The 22,908-nt window shown below is 39.1% G+C and overlaps 1 protein-coding gene across 2 annotated transcripts in view; it reads right to left on the reverse strand.

Moving 5' to 3' along the window:
• The window catches only part of LAMA3 (laminin subunit alpha 3), a 125,470-nt gene that overhangs the window by 28,836 nt on the left and 73,726 nt on the right, over nucleotides 1-22,908 (reverse strand). For both annotated transcript variants that reach the window (XM_042798109.1, XM_042798108.1), the window contains exons 37-49: nucleotides 22,192-22,356; nucleotides 19,155-19,256; nucleotides 17,980-18,063; nucleotides 16,814-17,044; nucleotides 12,960-13,073; nucleotides 9,087-9,196; nucleotides 7,092-7,172; nucleotides 5,744-5,850; nucleotides 3,064-3,114; nucleotides 2,542-2,693; nucleotides 1,887-1,997; nucleotides 1,676-1,787; nucleotides 952-1,119 (exon numbers count right to left, since the gene is read on the reverse strand). In XM_042798109.1, the coding sequence (XP_042654043.1) occupies nucleotides 952-1,119; nucleotides 1,676-1,787; nucleotides 1,887-1,997; nucleotides 2,542-2,693; nucleotides 3,064-3,114; nucleotides 5,744-5,850; nucleotides 7,092-7,172; nucleotides 9,087-9,196; nucleotides 12,960-13,073; nucleotides 16,814-17,044; nucleotides 17,980-18,063; nucleotides 19,155-19,256; nucleotides 22,192-22,356 (1,588 nt within the window). The remainder of the gene's footprint in view (nucleotides 1-951; nucleotides 1,120-1,675; nucleotides 1,788-1,886; nucleotides 1,998-2,541; nucleotides 2,694-3,063; nucleotides 3,115-5,743; nucleotides 5,851-7,091; nucleotides 7,173-9,086; nucleotides 9,197-12,959; nucleotides 13,074-16,813; nucleotides 17,045-17,979; nucleotides 18,064-19,154; nucleotides 19,257-22,191; nucleotides 22,357-22,908) is intronic.

The following is a 22,908-nucleotide window of genomic DNA, read 5'->3' on the forward strand; positions in this document are numbered from 1 at the left end:
AGTTTGCTGCTGCAGATACAGAGCACAGATAAACATTTATTTGGCTATTTCTAAATTAAGTAAAGATGAAGATGATCTGCAAAGACTGAATAGTTTTCTTTTTTTATATGCAACTAACAATTTCATCAGCAATTTCATCTACAACGTAGACATCTACATTTGTGCTAGTTATCAAGGCTTCCTCTGTAATCAGTGGCGAGATAGAGGCACATTTAATCTCAAGGAAGGTGGAAACATAAAAAAGGTCATATGAATCACACTCTTAGAGTGCCCATTTCACTACCTACAAGACAGGATACAGAAGAGTTACTCAGAGGTAGGTATCAAAGTTCAAAGTGAGGGGAAATTACTATCACTTGTAAAGGCTTTCACATTTCTCAACTATGCCCCTGGTTAGGAGATAAGCCTGTGACTTTGCTGTTCTTGCCATCTATAATGTCCAGAATCAGGTTTCTGAATGTCCCAGTCAAATACATGCAGAGAACATAAAAGGGAGTATAACTAGTAAAACTAGAACTTCTGAACTTCCTTAGCCTTGTATGATCTGGCCCTTGGACTACTCCAGCAGCTCTTTAAATCTGTTGTTAAATTACACATGTAATTCCTCTGAAATAGCTGCATGTACCATAGCCTATATATTATAAAATGCAGAATTGCTGCGTAAGTATATTATGTTTGGCTACACCTTTATTTTAATGAGATTCATCTTGTTATTGAAGAAGAATCATCTTGGTTTTTTCCCCAGCTCAACTCGGTTTCTTCCATAACAAACTAAAAATGCTTTTTCATCCTCCCCAGAACTACCACTTTCCTGTGGACTAATGATCACTACAGATCCCAAGGATACATTTCAAAATGCCCCTCCCTGCACTCCGTTCCAAACAATCAATAATGCTTCAGATTTAAGATTGATCTTTCTAGAAAGTAAGAAGCTGAGAGAACAAGCCTTACGCAGCTGAGCTTCTGTTCCCTCCTTCTCTGCCTCTGCTTGAAGTTGGCCAAAGTTGCGGTTTCGCATCTCCATCATCATGCGTTGAGCTTCGGCCAGTTCTTTGGCAGCATCTCCCAAGGGCAAGTTGTTACCTTCTGCATTTGTACCAGCTATTTGTTCCAAGAGCACTGAAAAAGAAGTATTGTCAAAGCCAAAGACAGGATGAGCTTAAGCCTATGGGAAAGAAATAAATGACAGGGCTGATCTCTTTTCTGAAAAAGACATGCCTATTCCCAAATTCCCTAATTAAGCAGATCCATCTTGCCTTAATTGTATTAAACTGAAAAGTATCATGTCACAAAACCAGAGCTAGTAAGATGATATTGGGCTTGAAATTTGTCCCAAATAACCAAGTTCACAGAAATAATTTTAGGCTCTTTTAAGTTAGAAGTTTATGATGGCAACACAGACTGAAGTCAGACAAATGGCAGGTTAGCCAATTTGTTGCTCTGAATGTCCCTGTGGTAAAGCTTCTCTGTCCCTATTCACTACATAGGGAATGTTGGCTCCTAACTAACATTATATATTAGATATCTAATAGGAAGAATGAATTCCACAGCCATGTCTAAATTCTGATTTATGAAGTTGTTTTCTAAGAAAACCTCTCATGCTTAACAATACTGTAAATAAACTGAAAAGATTTCATAAAACAAAACATGTTATGGAGTTAGAAACTATTCTTACCTTGTATATTGTTGACAACTATTTGTATTTGTGAAACTAAATCCTTTCCTTTCTGATGAGTTTGGCCAAAATTATTAAATAATCTCTCAGCTGTTTTGTAGTTCATTTCAGCCTAGCAAGGGAAAAAACTGATTAGATTAAAAATATCTGGATACAGCATGCTAATATGTAATAAAGAGATGTGTAGTTTTAAATTAATTTATTAAGTCACCTTTTCCTGGAGAGCATTCACATCATGATTTAGTTTAATGAATTTTGTCTCCAACTCATCCGCCTTTGAACCCTGATTATGAACAACAGAATGGTAATTGTTCAATAAGACCTGAAAAGAAAGCAAAAAAAAAAAAATCCAATAGATCATCCATATATAGGAGACAAAAAGCAAAAATTCACTGGGTTAGATCTTTACCCAAAGTAAATAAAAGCAGCATTACTGACATGAAAGCTGACCAATGCTGCCAAAAACCTGGGCTTTTTTATCTGTGAGAATAGCAACTGTTATTCCAAACAAAGAAAATCTTTTTAGGATTATTTTCTGTATTGGCAATTGGAATGTTGTGGTTTTCTGGTAATGCAGAGACATGAAGTGCTGGAAAAAGACAGAGCTATGGGGAAACCTCAGAGATACAGCTTTCAAGGTGAGCAGGCCTCAGAAAAAGCAGGGATACTGATTCTCTTTCAGAGGACGACATGAAAAAAACAGCTGTCTTCTAACAAGTGAAGCCCAGTGCTTGTCAGCATCTGGTATCTGAAAACAGAAGTTGATATGTGTTTCCTTGCAAGCTGACAAAAAGATGGCACAAGTTCCTAGGTTCAGCTCTTAGCCGCTTAATCTGAAATCCACTTTTCTGTTTATGTGTGCCTACCTTTAAATCCTTGATGCGTGTTTCCAGGTGCCTCATCTGCTCCAGTGTGTGCGTACTTGCACGGACATTTTGCAGCTGAGACTTAATCAGCTGAAGCTCGTCACCTATTGTGCTCAAATCCTTCAGCAGTGTAATTACACAGCTATCACAAGCTGGAGGGAGCATGAGCAAAGGAAAACAATACATATTACTGATACTTGGTGTGGAGAACATTTCACTGAGTACATTAATAAATGAGATGCGATGGAAACACTTTGATGCTTGTCACCTGGTGCCACCTGAAGAACAAAAGCAACAACAAAGCCCACACTATTAAGGAGACTGACCAAAGCCCCATTTACATCTGGCTAGCTGATCACATCTTTTATAATTTTTCCAAGTGTTTGGTTGAATGTTTGCTTTTAAAAGACTCATTACAGGACACCTCCAGTCCTTTTAAACTCTGCCACCCTTAAAGACTCATCAGTACGTTTCTGAAACCAGCAGAAAGCAATCTAAGTGCAGTTCCATTTTATTACTTACAGTCACAATCTTCATTGGGATCCACATCTTTTGGTTCATTATTGAAACATTCTGAAATCACAAGATTGTCATCAGTAACCAAAGTTTTCTTATGGAAATCCTACTATTGCATTTTTGCCCTCACTTCTTATGGTTGGCAGCCATTAAAACACAGTGCTGCCCTTTCAGAAATCCATACCCATTGTGTATGAGTTGAAATGCCCAGAAGGCTTGAGCATGCCAGAACATTCAGCTCCCACTTATTCCTTGCTGAGATCAAAACTTTTTTTCATCCCTCAAAGGAAACTGACTGTAATCCCCCCCCAGTCTATGTTTCTTGGGTAGCAGCAGGAGGCTCTCTCACATCAAGTGTGCTGAATGTATTGCTAGAATTTGCCTAGAATTGGGGTTGGAGCCAAGACTATATCATTAAAGCATTTTACACAGGACATAGGTTCAAATCCCTCTATCTACTTTAGCATCCACATTTAAACCTCAGATTCTGATTCCCCAAAGGATGTCTTAGCCACAAGGAACTGAGAAATGTTCATGGCCTTCTTGCATGCCCATCACATCTTGCAGGATTAAGGGATTAATCAGGTTCCTGAGAAATCCAAAGCGTATGCATGGAAGGAGGCACTCTGTGTAACCCAAGGCATGGAGCTTGGACCACAGATACAAGTGGTATACAACAAACATTGCCCTCAGACTTTCCAACAAGCTAGCACAAGTGACTGCCCATCTAGTGTGCTGTTACGTTTTGTTTGTTTTACAAACCCTGTTGCAAGAAGCTTAACACTCTCCAGGTGCACATGGGATTGCAACATCCTGGGATCCTAACTTCTAGGAGGCAGGAGAGGAACTGGCTCCTAAAAGTGCCATCATATAGGACAGGAATCTCCCTGTCTTGCTGCCTAAATCCCTTTTATAGGCTTGGTCCTACTGCCAAACTCTCATCTCATCTTGAAAATGAAAAGGGTTATGCATGTCTTTACTCTGAAGGCAAAGGATGCTTTCAGGGTACAGGCTGCTGCCATCAGAAGTCAACAACAGCTTGCAACTGTGAGAGGTTACAGTGATAAAATTGGACCTGAACTTTAACAGCGGCATGAAACAGCCTGGAACAAACTGCCTAGCTGTGCCATTTCCTTTGGCACTTGCACATTAAGTCATCAGGAAGTTAAACGGAATTGGTAGTGAGCACTGCTGCCAAAAGGAGACAAGTCACAAAGAATATGTTTGTAAGAGAATGAAGGAAATTATTCCAAAATTCAAATACCCGTGCAGTTCTGCTGTTGTGTAATTCAGCTAACACCAGACACATTTCAGCTGTGGCTGTGAAGTACCAATTAAATAAAACTATTATTACAGCTTGTGCACAAACAACATCAGCCAAGAAAATGTGAAATGAAAAAGTCTGGCCAAGTGCCGAACATCACGCACAAGAAACCTGCTAGAACATGCTGTGCTGATGATCACAGAGGGTTTTATTCCTAATGTGGAGAAAGAGACGGCTGATCAGAATATATAGTTGGAGACAAACTGAAAACAAACTGGCTTGTTGAATTTTGCCCTACGGATTAGTTTGTCCTAGCAAACTCTTGCTTCAAGAAGAAAGGAATGACAAAACATCAAACACTGCTTGGATCTGTTCCACACAAGATATAAATACAATAAAGATGAGATATGAAATGAGAACTAGCTGCTGAAAAATTGAACCAGCTGCCAACAGCAGTTCACATCATTTTCTGGTTTTCTAATTTCTGTGATCAAGGAAAAATAAGGTGATCCTTGGCAGTCATTTGAATGCAGTAGGAAGAGCAGTGCAGAGAAATTAAGACCATGGAAATATGGGGAATTATTAGTTTGACGCTTCACTAACATCTGAGGAGGAAAAGCTGCCTACAGGGAAAGAAAAGTGTCATTTTATTGGAGAAAGAAAATATGGGAGAATCAAGGTCCTTTTCAGAAGCAGCAGCCTATGTGTTTCTGAACAGAAATGAGTATCCCAAGGGATTGGAGAGACCTGAAGTAAAGACAGCCTGAGGAATGTAGGCTCAGGCCCTTTACTTCAGAATTATAATAGCAAACATATGGCAGTGGCATAATATTCTTCTAAGAGCTTACTAGTAGTGCAGTACACGTGTGATTGATACTGGGAAAATCACAGATGTCTTAGATGGCAGAATGGTGTATCGCAGGATTTATAAAACAGCTTCTTGAGTCAGGTCCTAACTTCCACTGTAAACACAGTTAGCTTGGACACCTAAGATGGCAGTGCCTGGTGCAGACTCTGAAGATGGCACTGATCTGTCCCATATACATTTTAAAAAGGCATATTGAGACTGCTCAGTTTCATAAGCCCATAACTCAGACTGGCAAGATACAACTTAACCATGTCAGAATATGAACCATCACGTATTTAAAAACATACCCGTGAAACAGAAAAATGAAATAAAATAAGTAGTATTTATGAGGGAAAATACATGACAAAATGGCTTACAAGCGTGAACTCAATTACTCGGGACAGCCCTTGTATTACCATGACACTATGTTTTAGGAAACCTTACTTTTTGTTAAAAATGATCTGCATTTCCTAAGTCCACATCTTTCCTTCAGTTCAACTGATGTAAGTACCTGCCTTCTCTGCTTCCCAGAGAGAAAAGAGCATTCCCTTCCATGTTCATAGGCCCTCACGTACCTCCAGTCAGGTGGTCACAGCCAGCCAGCTGTCCATTATTATTACAATTACATTTCTGACAGTAGCTTCCATATTTTTGTGGATTTCCAAAATACCCTGGAGCACATCTAGATAAAAGATACAGACAATTTTTATTAAATATTTGAAGTTACTTTTGTGAAATATACTTTCCCTTGACAAAAAAACCACAGTTATTCTTCTGAAAAAACTTTCAAGAACTTATGATTTCTTTTCTTTACTCAGACAAAAAGGGTATATTTTTGGTTTACAGTATCCTCTGCACTATGCTAAAAATATCTTTACAAGCACTGCAGAATTTTTTTCTAAAAATAAAAGAACTCCTACAATGCTTGTATAGGAATAATTAACTTAATTTGAAAAAATATAATGTACACAGATACATACATATATAGAGCATCTGACAAGGCTTAACCCAGCAAACCACACCATTCTGGACTATGATCCCACCAGAAAACACATACTAAGGAGGATCATGCTGCAAGCACATGTTGAGATTTCAAACAGCAATTGCACTGAATGACATTATCACCCTTCTGCTGGGTGATACCTCCCCTCCTGCCATCTGCCAGCAAAGCAGTCTGTGTGAGTGATCTCTAAATATTTTACAGGTAAAATATATTATCTGGACTGGCTAGCTAATATTCCTAGAAGTCACTCTGGTGTAAGACCTATAGGGGTGGTAATGCGTGATCAATGGGCCATGATAAGCAGCTGAGGTACAGCTAGATCTGGAAGAGAAAATCTGTCTATAACCTGCAGCTTAGATGTCAAAGGTAACAGTCTTGAAGCACGAGACAATGTGTTACCGGAGGTACTGTCTTCAGGCGAGACGTGACTTATTGGCCTAAAGTTTCCAAGCCAAACACCACCACTCCATTATGCTTAAATTCCCCCTGGATCTGAAACTCAGTGAAATTGCTTCCTCTGCCTTCCTGAAATTGCCATGCTGTTCCTGCTGGGCTTGCCAAACTGCTGCAATCTTCCAGCAAAAGAGATGGCTTCAGCTTTGTGTTTGTACGCTCCACCTGTGGAGCACATCAGAATGATCTGGGATCAAGGGTATGGTGTTAAATGCTATATGGTTGCTGTTGGATAACCAAGAACACTGAAACACCATGATGTACATTTGAGAATATGGGAAAATGTTTTCAACTGGAAAAAGGAAAAAGTTATATGGGAGTCATTATTATCAGAAAGAGCACAGGATAAATCAAGGTGTACGTGTGCATACTACGCTTCTGCGTGCATCCATATATTACCCAATACAGATATACCTCCTTTTATGGTGCCTCTCAAAAACCTTGGTCTTGATAAACAAGTCACTTACCGTTCACAACGAATTCCTGTATAGCCTTCTTTGCAGAGACACTGAATTTCTTCACCATTAGCCACACAGCCAGTTGCAAATCTTTGAGAAGAGGCAAAAGTATTACTTTGAGCACATCATCAGATAGGTTTTACACTCTAGAGGTTAAGGTCAGTTAAATGACTTTCAGATTAAAAACTTTTTATACCACTAAATTACTTCTCAGCCAATTTAATTGCCTTTAAATAAATTACTGTGACTAATTATTTGAAGTTTTATACTTTTCCTCTAAATTCTTTCCTTATACAAAAAATAATAATTTCCTGACACTCTGCACTGAATATAATAGTTTACTACCCAAAGGAATGCCTAAAATAAACCTTAATAGTGATGTTCTAAAATAAAACAAGTCTGGGTAGCTATTTTATCTTACTAGGCAAGAAACAATAGTCTGTGCTAGACATTTCCTCCTGTTTGGATAGCTTTTTTTTTTTTTTTTTCTTTTTTTTATGGATTGAAACATTAGAGGGTATTTTTATATAGTTATGTTGTTTGTTTTTTTCTTTTAACCAAGGCAGAATAGAGTTGTGCACCATTCTGGGGAGCCCTAGAGTGTGTCTGGTTAACACAGTGAACATTTTTGTCTGTTTTTTCTAGCAAACTCATCTAGATTCAAATTTCTCTGGGAGGAAAACAATTTTTTGGCTGATGTTTGGGAAGGAGAAAGCAGGAGATGAGGCAGGGATAGGCCATGTTTGCTATTTTCTTTTTTTTAATCTACAAACAGTTGGATAAAGCAAGCCTGTGTATCAAAGACAGATGTATGCACTAAGAATTACATATAATTTGTCTAGGTGGAAAATTGTCAACTCCAATAATGCCAGATGGGGTGCGTTTCCTATGTCAGGAATGGTATTTATCACCCTAAAATGCAGATATGAAACTGCACAGGTTTATGGTCTCCCTAGTTATTTCAGCACTCTTAAGGAAAAGATGTCTAAAAATATGTTCAGTCAGCCTCAGGCAAGCACCTGCAGAAGAAGCCAATGCTGTCAAAACCAGATCTATCAGAGAGGTCTCTGATAAATGAAAAACCTGTCTGTTGTCTGCTAGTGTAAATCTATTACTCAAGGCTACCTGGTGTTTGCTATTGCACCTGGCAAATACTATATGGTGCCTTTAGCAATTTATAGCTTGTTTTTCTTTTTTTTTAATATTTGTTTTTATTTAACACATTTCACATTTGAGAACTGACCAATGATGACAATGTGGCTAAACATACCATGTGTTTAAAATGCAATTTACTGACCAATTTTAAAAGCCTGGAAATCTTTTTAAATCCAAGGAAATTTAACTTTTTCTAGCTCAGTATGTCTGTACTTCAAATGGAGCTTCCACCTGAAGAGCAACCATACTCTTTCAGAAATCTAGATACATGCTTAAGAGCTTTAATATTTTTAAATTGTTTTTGCATCTTGCTAAATTTTCTGAATTCATATAAAAGGCTTGTTTGATTGTTGTCACTTATCTCCTAGCCAGAGTAATGATGTTAAGCATGAGACTAAAGATAACTTACATCTTGCATTTCAGTAAACAAGAAGGATTCTCGATACGCCCAATAATGCAAAAGACTCCATCCTATATTTCTCACTATGAAGGAGTTACTGGTGGTTTTGTACATAAGCCCATTACAACTGCCTGGGGCTCCCCCAGGCAATAAGCAGTGTGCCTTTCTGGTTCAGAAACTGAGTGAGAATTGGATACTCATCCAATTACACCAAGTTACTCCTGGTCTTACATGCCTCAGATGGGTCTGATGCTCCACCATGTCAGGTGATATGATACAGGAAAAGACCACTGTCCTCCTATGGTAGCAGGTCGGTTTGGTTTTTTGTATGTTGTTTTGTTTTGTTTTGTTGTTATTTGGTTGGCTGTTGTTTGGTTGGTTTGGCTTTTTATTTTATTTTTCACCTCCTCTTTACCCTCTGCTTGACTCCTGGTGAACTTTTACTCTACCTGTTTGTATAAGGGCAAGGACACACCCGACAGGAACCTTGAGTGGCATCTCCAAAATAACCATCTTTACAGCGCTCACATTTCTCCCCAGCAGTATTATACTGGCAGTTCTTAAAAAGGAAACAAGCAAGACAGTTAACAGTGCTTTACCACTCAATATGGCTTTATTATTACTTAAAAAAAATTACAGCAGATCTGCTCAGTGGATATGTTCTTTCCCTTTTACATAACCAAGCATTTACTGCCTTCAAAACCAGGATAGATCGATTCCAGTTATTTTCTAATTGTAGAAAGCACAAGTTGCTCACTATTGTGGAAAAGCAGCAGATAAATAAGCAGCATTAAGCGTATTTTTAAAGAAATTCAATCAGATGTGTAGTTTGTTAAGGATCATTCCATTAATGCACTCTGTCTTCATAGTTCAATTACAAACCAGTATGTTTAAATGAAACTTTAAATTTTGCATTTTAACACTAATTAGGAGGCAGGTATCATTTAGAAGCATGCAATTAATTGAGCCCAAGTACATTCTCAATAAAATCCTGTGAAATTAATATAAAAACTATTTCTTTTAGTAGATTCAGATCAGAATTGAATTTCATGCACTTTCTCTAGTATATACAAAATTTGTATTTATCTGGGGAAACTGGAATAAATGATGAAAAGCAAAGGTTGGGAAAACAACTGAAACTCATACAACTGAGCCACTTATTCCATGATAAGATTTTGGGAATTACATCTTATTTTAAAAACATTCTTATTCCCAGTGCTGTCTAATTGTCACACACATTCAGGTGGACTTGATGATCTTAAAGACTTTTTCCAACCTAAGTGATTCTATGATTTTACATTTATACATTCTAGAGAGAGGGTGAGCAAGTTGCTTTTGCATTACCTAAAATGACGCTAATTTAAATTTGAAGTTGTTCAAATACATTTTTGAGCCGCCATAAAAATTCCATGTGACTAACACTCAAGAGGCATTAAAGCTCCCAAGTTCTAACGTTGTTTGCCTCAATGTGCTACAGACTGATCCAGTGTCCCACAGAGCTGAGGTTGTACTAATAAAGTGGAAGACGGAAAAAGAAATTGGGAAATTGGCTGGAAACAGTCAGTGAGCAGACTGCACTCCCATTTCATAGACTTTGATGGCTTAGGGCTATGGTTGAAAGCCCTACTACCTTGTTTTGCAGAAAAGGAGCATTTTTCCCCTACAAATGAGTAACAGTTCTGTCTCTCCCATCTTCTCTTACACTCCATTCTCCTCCACATTTCTTCACACCCTCAACCACATCAACAGCCCTTCCCCCAGACTGCACACAGTACCCCCTAATTTGTTTTCATCTTGGTTAAAGAACTAAATTTGTGGCTCACTTGCGAAAGGTTCCGGGAAAGAACAGGAATATCTCCAGTTCACATATGGGTCGTTTAACTAGGGGAAGTTAAAGTAATATGAAGACACTATATTTTCAATAGGAACAATTTTAAAATGCAGCCTCTATAAAAGCTGGTACATATATTCCTGCAAAAAGCTCATGGAAAATTCAGACTGCTTCTGAACAGTTACTGCAAATTTTGATAACCCTGAAGAAGAAACTAAACTGTGAAAAGAGTAAAAGAGAGGTATTTAAAAATATTTGTGCTGGTTTCATCTTGGAGCAATCTCCCCATCCCTGCTCAAGTTTATCTCCTGGCTTTTGTCTTCCTCATTCTGTCTACAGAAACTGAAGCAATTCCATAACTGCTGAAGAAAGTTTTTCACATATAAGTCAGTGTGAATGAGCCATGCTATTCCTTTAGCTACGTGACATAGAAGGGCTGGAGAACATAATCCAGTGCTCCCAAGGCATGGTGGAATGAAGCCAGAGCAGAAATTCCCTCATGGGTCTTCCTTCAAGTTTCATACGGCCAGAGACACCCCTGGAGTCACAGCATCTCCAAACCACCAAGTATTGCAAACTCGGAAAGGAAAATTCTCAGCTGACTCTGTAGGCACCCACACGATACAAGGAAGCCAGAGCAGAGTGTGTCAGGGCCACAACAGAAACACCTGTGTACACGGGGTTATGTGACAGGAAACAACATGTCGTGGGATGAGCAAGTCTCAACACCATGCTGCTGCTGAGGGAACGTGCCTTTCAGAAGGAAGGGCAGGGACCATGAGGACACACAGCCTGATTAATGGCAGAGGGCTGGCTTTTCCCTACACCTGGGAACCAGTTCTGTCTTCTCCACCTCCTCCTGCAATCCGCTCTCCATTTTCAGCAGTGCAGCACTGCACCCCTCTCCTTCCACCAGCAAGCAGTGCGATAGGTGTTGCCTGAGCTGGGGAGGACTGCCCTGCTGCCACACAAGATAGAGTTGGCCTGGGCTTAGCCTTACAAAGCCTCCTCTGGAGGCTATCACTGGAGAGACAACGACATGTGAAGGTACTGGGGTCCAGTGCTTCAGGTGAGGAGCAGGAAGAAGGAGACCAAGTGAGCGAGCTTCGCACTTTGGATATGAAACTTGACGACTTTGCATTGGGAAGCCTCCTTGTCTTCTCCGCACCACTACAGGTCTTTGTCCCATGGCTCCTCTACAGAGAGACAAACTTGTTCCTTAGTAGGTGGAAGCTCATGATGGAAATACAGGCCCTCTGGGCTTTCATTTTTCACCGCATTATCCTGGATGACTTTGCTTGCCCTAAATATTGTCCCAGGGCCAAGTGTTGATTTAGTTCTATCTATCTGAAAGTTAATCCAGCTGTGAGAAGGAGGGGATAGAGAGAAACCTAAATCACATACTTCATGAGGTAAAAGTGAAATTTGCATTTTTTTTTCTTTTATAATTTTTATCTGAAGTAAAACTTCCTCATCTTTATAGCTCTGCTGCAGCACTTTCCTGTCACGGCCTGCCCTGCCTCTCCAAAGCAGCCGCCTGTAAGTCATCTCCCAGAATGTGCTGAATTGGTTTATAGTTTCCATTAAAGCAAGAGAGTTGGTTGAGACAAAGTTGGGGGGAATGACATAACGCGCAGGAATGCACCGCGGGCAGAACGGATGCAGCATGAACAAGGAAGAAATAACAGAGAAGACAGACCATGAAAGATGTTGGCAAGGTTTCTGTTTACACAGTAAGAGAAAAATTAGTGAAAAGGTTTTAAGTGGGAATTTTTCAGAACAAACTGTTCAAAGAAGCATCACGGACAGAAGCTGGAGAAGCACAGTCGGCCAAATGTCACACTTCCATTGCTACAAGGTCTGATCCCATGAGACTGCTTCGGGTTTAATATGGTGTGCCAGGGAGCAAAATCTGTCCTGCTATATCTTCTGTAACAGCTGAAATTTTCTCATTTGTCTAATTTTTATCCCCTTTAACTCATTTTATTTATTCCAGTATTTTTTAATCCACCTAGCTGTAGATTAATCTTAATGGAGATTTACTGATGCTGATTAAACAAGAAATTCTGCAAAAGCTATACTATATATGAATGTGCTATTTGTCAGCATTGGCGAACCCCAGTATGTATGAACAAAACTAGGGATTGCATATACCAGTATAAACCCCATATTTATTATAAATAACTGCAAACATTTACATATGTATTAATTTAGTAATTTGTACCCTGAGCTAACAAAAATTATAGGGGAAAGAAGAAAAAGAAAACAAGGACCCAAATTACTCTAATCACCCAGAGTTATGTTAAACGTACATGTAGGTATATGCAACTTCTGTTCATTAATAGTACAAGATATAGAGAATGAGACATGCAAGGATTATTTTTAGTTGCTTGGAATTTAACAATACTGTATAGTCCATACTACAGTAAGGTAAATTCTTTTTTTCTCCTTTTTTTTCCAATTAATTTCTTGAATGTTAGTAGTTACTTACAATACATTTTCCAGTACCATCTTGACACTTATTTGAATTTCCATTGCAGTTGCAGGGAACGCAGCGTCCAGTAAATAATCCTTTATTCTCACGATAAAATCCAAGGCCACATTCCTAGACAGTAAGCAGAAAAAAAAAAAAAAAAAAAAAAAAAAAGAGTGTTGTCAGAAATAAAGTTTTGCAGGTTATGGGAAGCATATTTTGAAATTGTTTGCCATTTCTAAGGAATACTGGAGGTGTACCTTTGCTTGCAAGCTCTTCTAAGCCCATATTGTTGCTTAAATTATATGTATTTTAATGCAGTGAATACCAATGAAGGGAGCTGAAGAAGTTTCATCTGAACCCTGTGCTCTACACTTTGTGGTAGAGGGGATTTCATCATTTTGACTCTAACCTCTGAGCAAAAAACATTTCCTGTGGCTATGTACAAAGGTGTAGAATATGACTTCTTAACCACAGAAAAAGATTTTACACTACAGTGTTCTCAAAGAAGAACATATGGAAATTTCACATATTAGCTAGTGGTTATATGAAATCTTGATACTAATTTAACTATGGTGTATTCCTTGGAAATACTTCTAATGAGAGATCTTTTACATGAATTCATCATGGCTTCCACAGTAAGTCTACCTAGAGCTATACAAAGCCGCACTTAGACAGAGCTAGGTGATGTAAAAAACACACAGAGGTCTAATTTCTAAGTAGAGGCTTGCCCCAGAGCCCCAGGAAGCATGAGAAGAATGTTCAGCTATTGAGGACACAGGGACAGGAGCACAAACTGTCAGACCCAAGTCGGGTTTAAATAGGGAGCTGAACCAGAGGAACATTATGAACGAAGCAAGAGACATGAAGTTCATTAGCCTACACTATGAAGGTAGTAACTAATACATTAAAACTAGGTTCTTGGTTGTCATGGTCAGGGAAAACACAAGGCTAGGGAAAGTAAATGGAATTCCTTCTGGGTATGGGGCCTTCCGGTATACTGACCAACTCAAAAATTCATGCCCACCTTCTCTGCTCAACATCCTTCTAGCACACCAACGGCATCACAAATGATCAGACATAAATCTACCCCTTCTATTCCCTAGCTCCTTTTCATTAGTAACTAAGTGGGTGTGGTGCAAGAAAGATCAGGGGCTGTAGGGAAGCGGGGAGAAAGCTGTGCTCCCCACGAAGCCACCACCCCCCAGGTTCCTGCCTCCGGCAACGTACTTCTGCACTGTACCTGTACCTCACCTCTACCTCACGGTTAGGGGCTGGCCCCAATTACATTCATAAAACAAGTAACAGTTGAACTTAAAAGCCATAAATCTTTTCTCATAGCAATTGCACCACCAAGACTGATGGGACTAATCTGAAGAGCAAATGGTTTGTGGGACAGTGTCTCAAATCATGTTCCAGTGCTTTGAGGTGTTTTATGCAGAGGCAGGATTAACCAGTGAATTTATCAACCATGTAACTACCAGAGAAAAAGAAGTTCACCTTTCTCAAAGCAGATCCCCAAAGGAATATTGTGTTATTGCTGTTTAAACAACAGTTGCTAGTCACACCTTTGCCTGCTTTACATGTGGGATAAATGAAAAAGTACACAGAATACTAATATTCTCAACAGCTTTTAATACTGACTTCAGTGTAAACAAGGACTGAATTCAGAATAGGCACTTGAAATTTTTCAGATACATTGTTAAAAGGGTGAATATGTTCCTTGAACAACAAGGAGCCAATATACACAGCTTCTGAAGAAACCAGGGCCTGAAATACATTAAACAGCATGACTGAGTAAAATACATGCTCTAATGCATATAAATTTTATTTACTGAAAGTCTCTTTTTGGAGAGCAAAACGAAACACTCATTTTAAAAATACATCCAAATGCCCTGGAAAAAAAATCTATGCAGCTTTTCGTTTTCCTATTTATGCTGTCTTTAAAACAACACATTTGGAATACACATTTGGGCACTTTGTTTTTGAAGCAGCATGCATGACACTGAAAAATTGATTCCACGCAAATATAAAGCTCTAGGCACTTTCAAGTTCTCAGGAGTTCAGACTGATTGTTTTCAAGTAAACAGCAATTTAGAAGAAACTCCTCACACATACTTTTGTTAGCAAAGTACTTTGAGAAATAAGGGTAGCCTTTTTATTACTTATATATGAAGTAATGTATAACTTGTTATCAAATTAGCTCATTTGAAAACAAAGAGAAAGAAGGAAGCAATCAAGGAAGGAAAAATGAACGAATTACCTGTCTCTGGTAAAAATCCCTTTGAACTTGTTGCTGCTGACTCCCTTCCTGAAGGTGAGGATACCACAGCCTCTGTTGCATATCTTGTGCTAAACAATGCCCTAGGGCTACTAATGTGACAACCAGCCACCCTACATTCCTCGGCTTCTGCGCTTGGGCCATCGTTTTACTTTAGCTCCACTGTGAACATAAGTCGCTATCCTTGCGGTGTTCGCCCGTTCTCTTATACTCTTCCTTCTTCTCCAGCTCCTGACTCAGATTAATGAGGCTGTGTGCTGTGATGGGCCCCACCTTTAAACTTTATAAGTGAGTCAAGTTGTACAGCACACATTACCGTTCCTGAGGTTAACAAGTAACCCCGCAGTTCCTGTAGCTCAATATATACCTAAGTCGGGGTGTGGCAGGCATCACCTCCTCCCCACCTAAGGCAGCCAGACAGAGCTAGGTGATTAGAGCAGTAAATCACTGCCTGAGTAATGCTGCATAAACATACAGGGCTTACGAACTACCCAGGTGAGTGTCTTGATCACTTCCTTTGGCTATGTATTTCCACCAGGTTATAGAAAAAACCGCAACAACTTACGTTTATCAAGGCAGTATGCTGAAAGCAATGGGATGGCAGTTGGAATTTCAGCCAATGCTCATCCATTTGTATGTGGCACAGAACATCAGATGTGTGAAAAAATAAGTTTCTAGGAATATTTCCAGAATGGTATTTGACAGAACATGAATAGCTGCCCTGAGCAGTGGCTGCACACATGAGACATAAGCCAGCCATAAATGTTGTTTTGTTCAGTCTCTCTGCAGCTGCTCCAGTCCAGGTATTATTCTTTCATTCTCATTTCAAAAATGTTTGCAAGGTTAGTACAGCAATTACTACTTTATGGTAACCCTCTGACAGAATAATTCCTCCTATTTTGTGCACTTTGTACACTGCTTATCCCCCCAGTACTTTATTCTGCTGCCTTAGATGCTCACATGTGAGAACAGCCAAGCTCTAAGCTAAGCAAAGTGACAACCAAAAGAATTACAGCTACAGGAATAGCATCAGGGACAGGATATACAACTGCAGCTAGGATTTCACCATTCCTCAGGTAACAGAATTACTTTGCAGTTTTTACATTATCTTTCATAAAAATATTTTTTTCAAATATATTAACTTCAGCTTTCAAACATTTTCCTATAAAAATAGAAAAGCATCCAGAATTATCTAGGTTCAAGTTACTTCCCTTAGACCCTGCTAAAATAAAGAATATCAGGAGTCTTCTCCACTGTGTAGGGTCTCACAGACTGATCAAGTAAATTCTGACCTTCGCTCCATTAAATTAAGTAGTGACCGAGATTATTCAGCCTCTCATAGGGCATCACAGAAGAATCCATCATTATAGTGCCTTACCCATGTAAAATTATATTCACAGCTCCACAAAAGCAATCAACCTACAGTGCTTCTTAGACAGTGAAAGTATTTGAGCCATTGAAAGCACACACACTCACAAGAAGCACATTTAATTACTTATAATAACTAGCCTGTTCCTCTAACCAAACCAGAATGTATAGCTGTAGGCGAGACAGAAGATGCTGGTACAGTATGGAGGCAAACGCTTCCTACCTGACATGAGTCACCAGCATACTCCGGAGGGCAGGAGCACGTCTCTACACTGTACGCAATGCTGCCGCTTCCTGAGCTGGTGGCTTCTTCCAGCCCAACCTCACCAAGGGTTAGTCGTTGAGTTTCCGTGAAGTAAAGGCCTCTGATGTGCAAGCCATCTAGTCTAGACAGGATTATCATCAGTTCTTCTCTGGATACAAGGTTATTGCTGCCGGCATGCCTGAAGTTTCCCTGCGTGTTAAGGGTACAAAATGAGCACAGCCCAGTTGCTTCTTAAAAAGAGTATCTGCAAAGAAGACAGGATGACAGAAACAGGGAGAAAAACCCCATGGAACACACCCCTATGGTGCCAATTGGTGTGGGGTGAAATAGAGGTCAGGAAAATAAATATAATGAATGTAAACACAGGATGGGTGGAAAAAGGAGTCATGAGCATAAAAAGGGATGTACCCTTTACTTTGCAAGACTTTGAGGTACTGAAAAAACTGAAGAAGCCTATAGGTTCTTCTTCAGTCATCCAAATTTCTCTGAGGGATCACCCACTAAACCATAAAAAGGTGGGGAAAAATGTTTTTATTTTCAGGAGTAAGCGGAGTCCTACAAACCTAATCTTTGAGGGCTGCCTTCACATGCTTTCTTGCTAAAAGGCACAGCATTACTGAAAATGGAATCTGGCATGAAGGAACATCTTTTTTGCCTATACATGAGACGGAAATAACCCAGTTTGACCTTCTGAGCACAGATTTAAGGTACGTGCTAACTGCACTTGTCTAAGTGTTGGACACCCATTCGGAACTAGGTACCTAGACACCAAGGAAAACAGATAACAGTTCATTCCACCCCTATTAAGTACAGTCTGGAGCTGTGATGAATCATCTTCCATTGATGACGGATTCAGTATTACTCCACTGGCCCTGGAGAGAGTGCCAAGGGCTAGAATGGACAAGATGCCTAACGTAGAGGTGCTAAAATTAGGTGGCGTGAACCGGAACCTAGATCAAATGTGGCAGTAAAGAGAGAAAAAAATGTTTATATTTAAGAGCTACAGTATTTAAGTTTATATTTATTAACATTATCAAGTATTTGGCATTTCTGCACATATTACCTGCATATTTTTATGTATCACTGGCAAGAAAAGTGAAGGCCATTCCATTTCCATTTCTTACCTCAACTAGCTGTACACGGCCATAATATTGACGATCTGGCAGTGGGTTGTTGGGATCCATATAAACAACTTTCATTTGTTGGCTCTATGTGAGAATGAGGATATAACATTGCTGTTTTGCTACTTCTTATTGTAAAGCGTTCAGATGCAACAAAATTTGGTGAAGCATATTAATTCTCTTCTTTGAGGGATAAAAACTAAGTAATCCTAGGAAAACTGTATGTCATTTTGTCAGCAAAGTGGTATAGTAAGCACTGTGTCCTACTGTCAGCAGGGTTTTCACTGCTTCTGCCTATTAACAACCTTATTTTCAAATAAAACACCAAGAGAATTAAATTAATGCCAGACAATTTTCACAGGAACTAGTTACCACTTTTGAGTAAAAATGTTTTTGCATTTTCAAACACTCTCCTTTGCTGCCCCATCTTCATGTTAGAAAAGGAGATGCCTCCTGATATCATCGTTAGAGCTTGCCTTGGAATTTATGGTTGGCATGAGGAGGGGAGTAAGACCAATATTGGACTGAGGAACACTCTTTGACCTGACATCCTGGTGCACAAACAGCTTTGGATACTGCTGTAGTACTTCACAAGGCATATTTCCCAATGATAATCCCAGAATACCGAATTAATATTTCTGATGGTCTGAAGAAACAAGACCACCCTCTTGGGAGTCTCAACAAACAGTAAAAGATTCCAATTTTGGCCCTAAAGTGGTTAAATTAAAAAATGTTAACCCAAAATGCATTTTTACTTCAGTCCCTTGAAGCCTTAGAATTATGCTTAATCTTATGCTGAAGAAAATTCTCACAGAAAATGAGATTAATTACATATGGAATACAGGACGTATTTTGCAGAGTCCAGGTCATACTTGTTGACAAGTGCACAAGGCACTAATCGATTGTTTTTCCACAGATGCATTTTACAGAGAAAATTCTGTTTTATCTTATTTGCTTTCAAGTCAGTTATGCTTAATAATATGTTACTCTGGCAAGCGAGATAGGTGTGTTGATGGCTTTGAGCAAAATGCAGTAAAATCACTTTTATAGAAATGCTGCAAGTTGCTATAAAAGTTAAGCAAACTATAGGAGCAAAATTTGCCATACTTGTCAGTTAACTGAAAAAAGTCATGGTATTGTTACTGCTCAAAATTAAAAAATGATCTTTCAAAACTTACTGTTAGTTGTACATCGGGTCTCTTATCCAGAAGAACCATGCCCTCACTAGGTAAGCCGAAAGATTTCACTTGGTAACTTAGGAAGCCACCATATGAAGAAAGCTGTAACAAAATGCACAAGTCCTGAGATACTTTACTGCACTATTGCTTGATATTAATATAAGTTTGTATTCAAGTTTACTCTGTATGCCAGCACTGCAAATATTATATTCACTCTTTGTTCTTTAGACCAAATATGAAAGTATGTGTGGCTTGGAAGAAATCACTTTTTGTTTTGTTTACTTGGTGTATCTGACCACATTCTGAGCAGTACCCATTACTGTTCTCTGTGTACCTGCATCAGGTTTGGGGTTTTTTCATACCTGGGATCATGTCATCTGTGTCACAGAGAAATCCCATGTTCTTCCCCAGACTCTACAGAACAGATTTGCCTCAGCAAGAGCAGATGTCAGACTAACAATGGAACTCGTAGTGAACCCCATGAACAACCATGTATAAAAAGGAAAAGTCAGATGAAGTATGTTTAAAGGCAGCTTTCACAGACCAGCATTTTCTGAACTTACTATAAACATGAATGTAACCAGGAAATCTTTGCTCCACCTTCTGGAGGACAGAACTTCTACAGGTTTCAGTTGGTATCAGCTCTGTTGTAGACAGACGGCTGCTGCATGTTGAGCTGAAACCACACTTCTTTTGGCTCAACTACAGGGGATCACAGGCAGCCTCAAACCCAACCAAATACATACACTGCTGCCCAGAACAAAGACTTACGCAAGTATGTTTGCATCATCTGACAAACAGCTTCCCTGGGTTGTGTACGAGTGACTCAGTTCAAAACATATTAAGAGGAAAGGAAGCTCCAGGCACGCCCTAGCCAGTTTTTGTTCCAAGAAGAGCCTAGAAGGGAGGTTTGTGGGTACCAGGTGTAATCAGGTGCTTTGCCACAGATAGACTACTTCGATTTGCACCTCTTGCTGTTTGTCCTTACAGCTTATGCTTGGTTTTGACAGGGGACAAAGAACTACTTTGTCAGGTTTGGGTGTTCTGCAGGTAAGCACCAGCCTTCGGCCCATTCCTTTCCATATACTTCAGTGAATTACAAACAAAACACAGGCATCTCAGTACTAAATTTGTTCTGTGGATCATAGGGACATAATTAATGCTATTATCTTCAGCCAACTGCATTTTTAAAAGCATAATATGGAACATTGGCTATATTTTGCCAACACAATCAAAACAACCTTGTATAAATAAATTTTTTTCAAAAATATAAGAAAATTCAAATTAGAGCTTATTTCCTGTTTAACACACATTTTATGACTGCGCCATATGACAGGCTGTTACGTTATTGCTTTCTTAATGGATTTTTTTAAAATAGGAAAATAGTGGTGTTATAAACTACCCTCTATATTCTATATGTACAGTATTTATTTTCTAATATTAAACATGGTCTATTAAATTGAATGTTAAAATACAAAAGAGCAGAAAATGGGGACAATGTGATCTGAATTTCCTGACTATTAGTTTCTGCACTGCTATAGATTTTAAATTTGATTCCCTTTTAACTTTGTAAACAAAATATAGAGGAAAGAAAATATAGTCTGCTAAATACTAATGTTCCAGTGGAACTAGTAAAAAAGTTTAAGATAATGGAAAACAGTATTTATACCCTCATCATATTGAAAAATGTCTGCAGTGATCTTCATGTTTTCCAAAAGAGGTGCTATCAATGTAAGTAAACCAAAACCTGACATTTTCAGAATACAGTAACGGGAATAAGTGGTAAATTTATGAGCTTGTAAAACTAGCAGCAAGATAGCACTTTTGGGGGGGACTTTCAATACTGCAGTATTGCCAGTGCTAAAATATACACTTACACACAGTGTACAGCAAAATCAGGTCCAAAAATAGAACTATTTTATTTACAGTGTTGTCACTGCAAATAAAAGCAAGTCATGGCGTGCCTAGTTAGATACTCTGACATGCAACATAAAACTCATATCACTGTTCTTAATGGCTGTGTTTAAAAAGAATTATTGCCTGCTTTATATTTTGTTATGGGAACAACAAAAGTTCCTTTGGTTTAGCTCTATAGTAGATAACATATGCTTTAACATGAAATTTCTTTGAAAAATAATTTGTAGTCATTGAAACAAGAACCTCTATAACATTAACAAAATACACCCTAACTAAACGTGCTGTTCAACTGAAAGACATGTACCTCTGAGCGTAGGAGAGCAGGATGAAAAATACTGCCCTAGTCTTTAAAATAAGGGCTAAGAGGAACTTCAAAAATTGTACCATCTTTAATGCTCTGGTGTCTATCCCATTTGTTTTCACTTGTGTGGCAGGAGGATTGCATCTGAAAAGCCTGTGTGTCCTACAACTGGCTAGCAAATATCAACACTGTCAGAGTTCCAAACGGGGAGAACCTGGGGCTCTGGGCCTGCAAGCCACCACCAGCCAAGTTACCCCAGGCTGAAACGCCGACAGGTATTAACCGTGAGCAAAAGACCACTCCCATGCATGAGTAGAAAGAGCAGCATGCAATTCAAAGAACCCAAAGGTGAGAAAATCAGGTGTTGTTCTTCCCAAGCAACATATCAAAAGCAAAAGGTTGGGTTTTTTGTGTGCCACTGAGCATGCCAATACCTTTTATTCTTTTAGAAATATGCCCAGGAGACACTCTAGTGAGTCTAAAGGATATTCAGGCACATTGGCAAGCTCTACATGTTCTGGGTTTCAGAAAAGCGGCTGAAGGTACCAGCTCCGTGAACCATAGCTGCTGACCATGCTGTTCACATGAAGACCTCCCTGGCACCAAGCAAGATGATTAATTGTGTGTTACTGGTTATAATTTTAACACTGTAATCAGAAGGTAAATGTAGTGACTCCTGGCATGACAGATAAGAGAGATAAGAATCTTGTGAGTGAAGAGAGACAAATGTATCAAAGAAAAACAATGAGACTCTTTATCAACAACACTGGCAAAAAATGAATACATGTTATTAAAACATGTAAGTTAGGTGTGATTTACCTTCTCTCCCAGGTAAGACGGTGGTGCTTTCCAGTACAAACTATGCACTGAAGCAGGCAATTCTTGAACATCAGCCACTACACTATTACTGACTGGATTGAAAGTGACTGGAATGTCAATATTTTCATCCACTGCCTCCAAGTGCCAGTTCCTCATGTCCACAAACTATTGAAAATACATAAAGGAAATACAAGTTTGTCTCATCTTTTATTAAATTTTACCATCACCAAGTAATGACGACAAATTTTTTAGCTTCTATAATTCTCTTAGCATGAAATTCAATCCCTTCAAAGCCAGCCTAAAGTCTTTGTGCAATGGATGCTGCTAGAACCTCAAAAGAGAGAGTAAGTGGGACAGATGTGCCAAAGCTACCTGGGATGCAGGCATTTGGTTTGTCACCTGCAAACTAAATTCTATCTTCAGTCACATGAAGACATAACCCTTCTGGAGGTGACTAGAAATTGTGTACACAAACCCAAGGATATAATCTGGAGGTGCTTTTTAAAGTCCATTCCAAAATCAAACTAAGGACAATAACCTAAAAGACAGAGTGCAGACCTGTTGTGGTAGGTTACCTGGGAGGGAGGGGGACACAGGAGGATATTTTGGAGAGGCAGGCAATATAGCCTAGTATTCTGGCTCTTTAATGCATATTTTATGCTCAGGGAGTTGTTTCATGAAAGACCATACATCCTGTTATTTATCATGACACTGGGG

The sequence above is a fragment of the Tyto alba genome, unplaced genomic scaffold (genome assembly GCF_018691265.1).
Source record: "Tyto alba isolate M040663 unplaced genomic scaffold, T.alba_DEE_v4.0 Super-Scaffold_27, whole genome shotgun sequence".
Classification (NCBI taxonomy): Eukaryota; Metazoa; Chordata; class Aves; order Strigiformes; family Tytonidae; genus Tyto; species Tyto alba.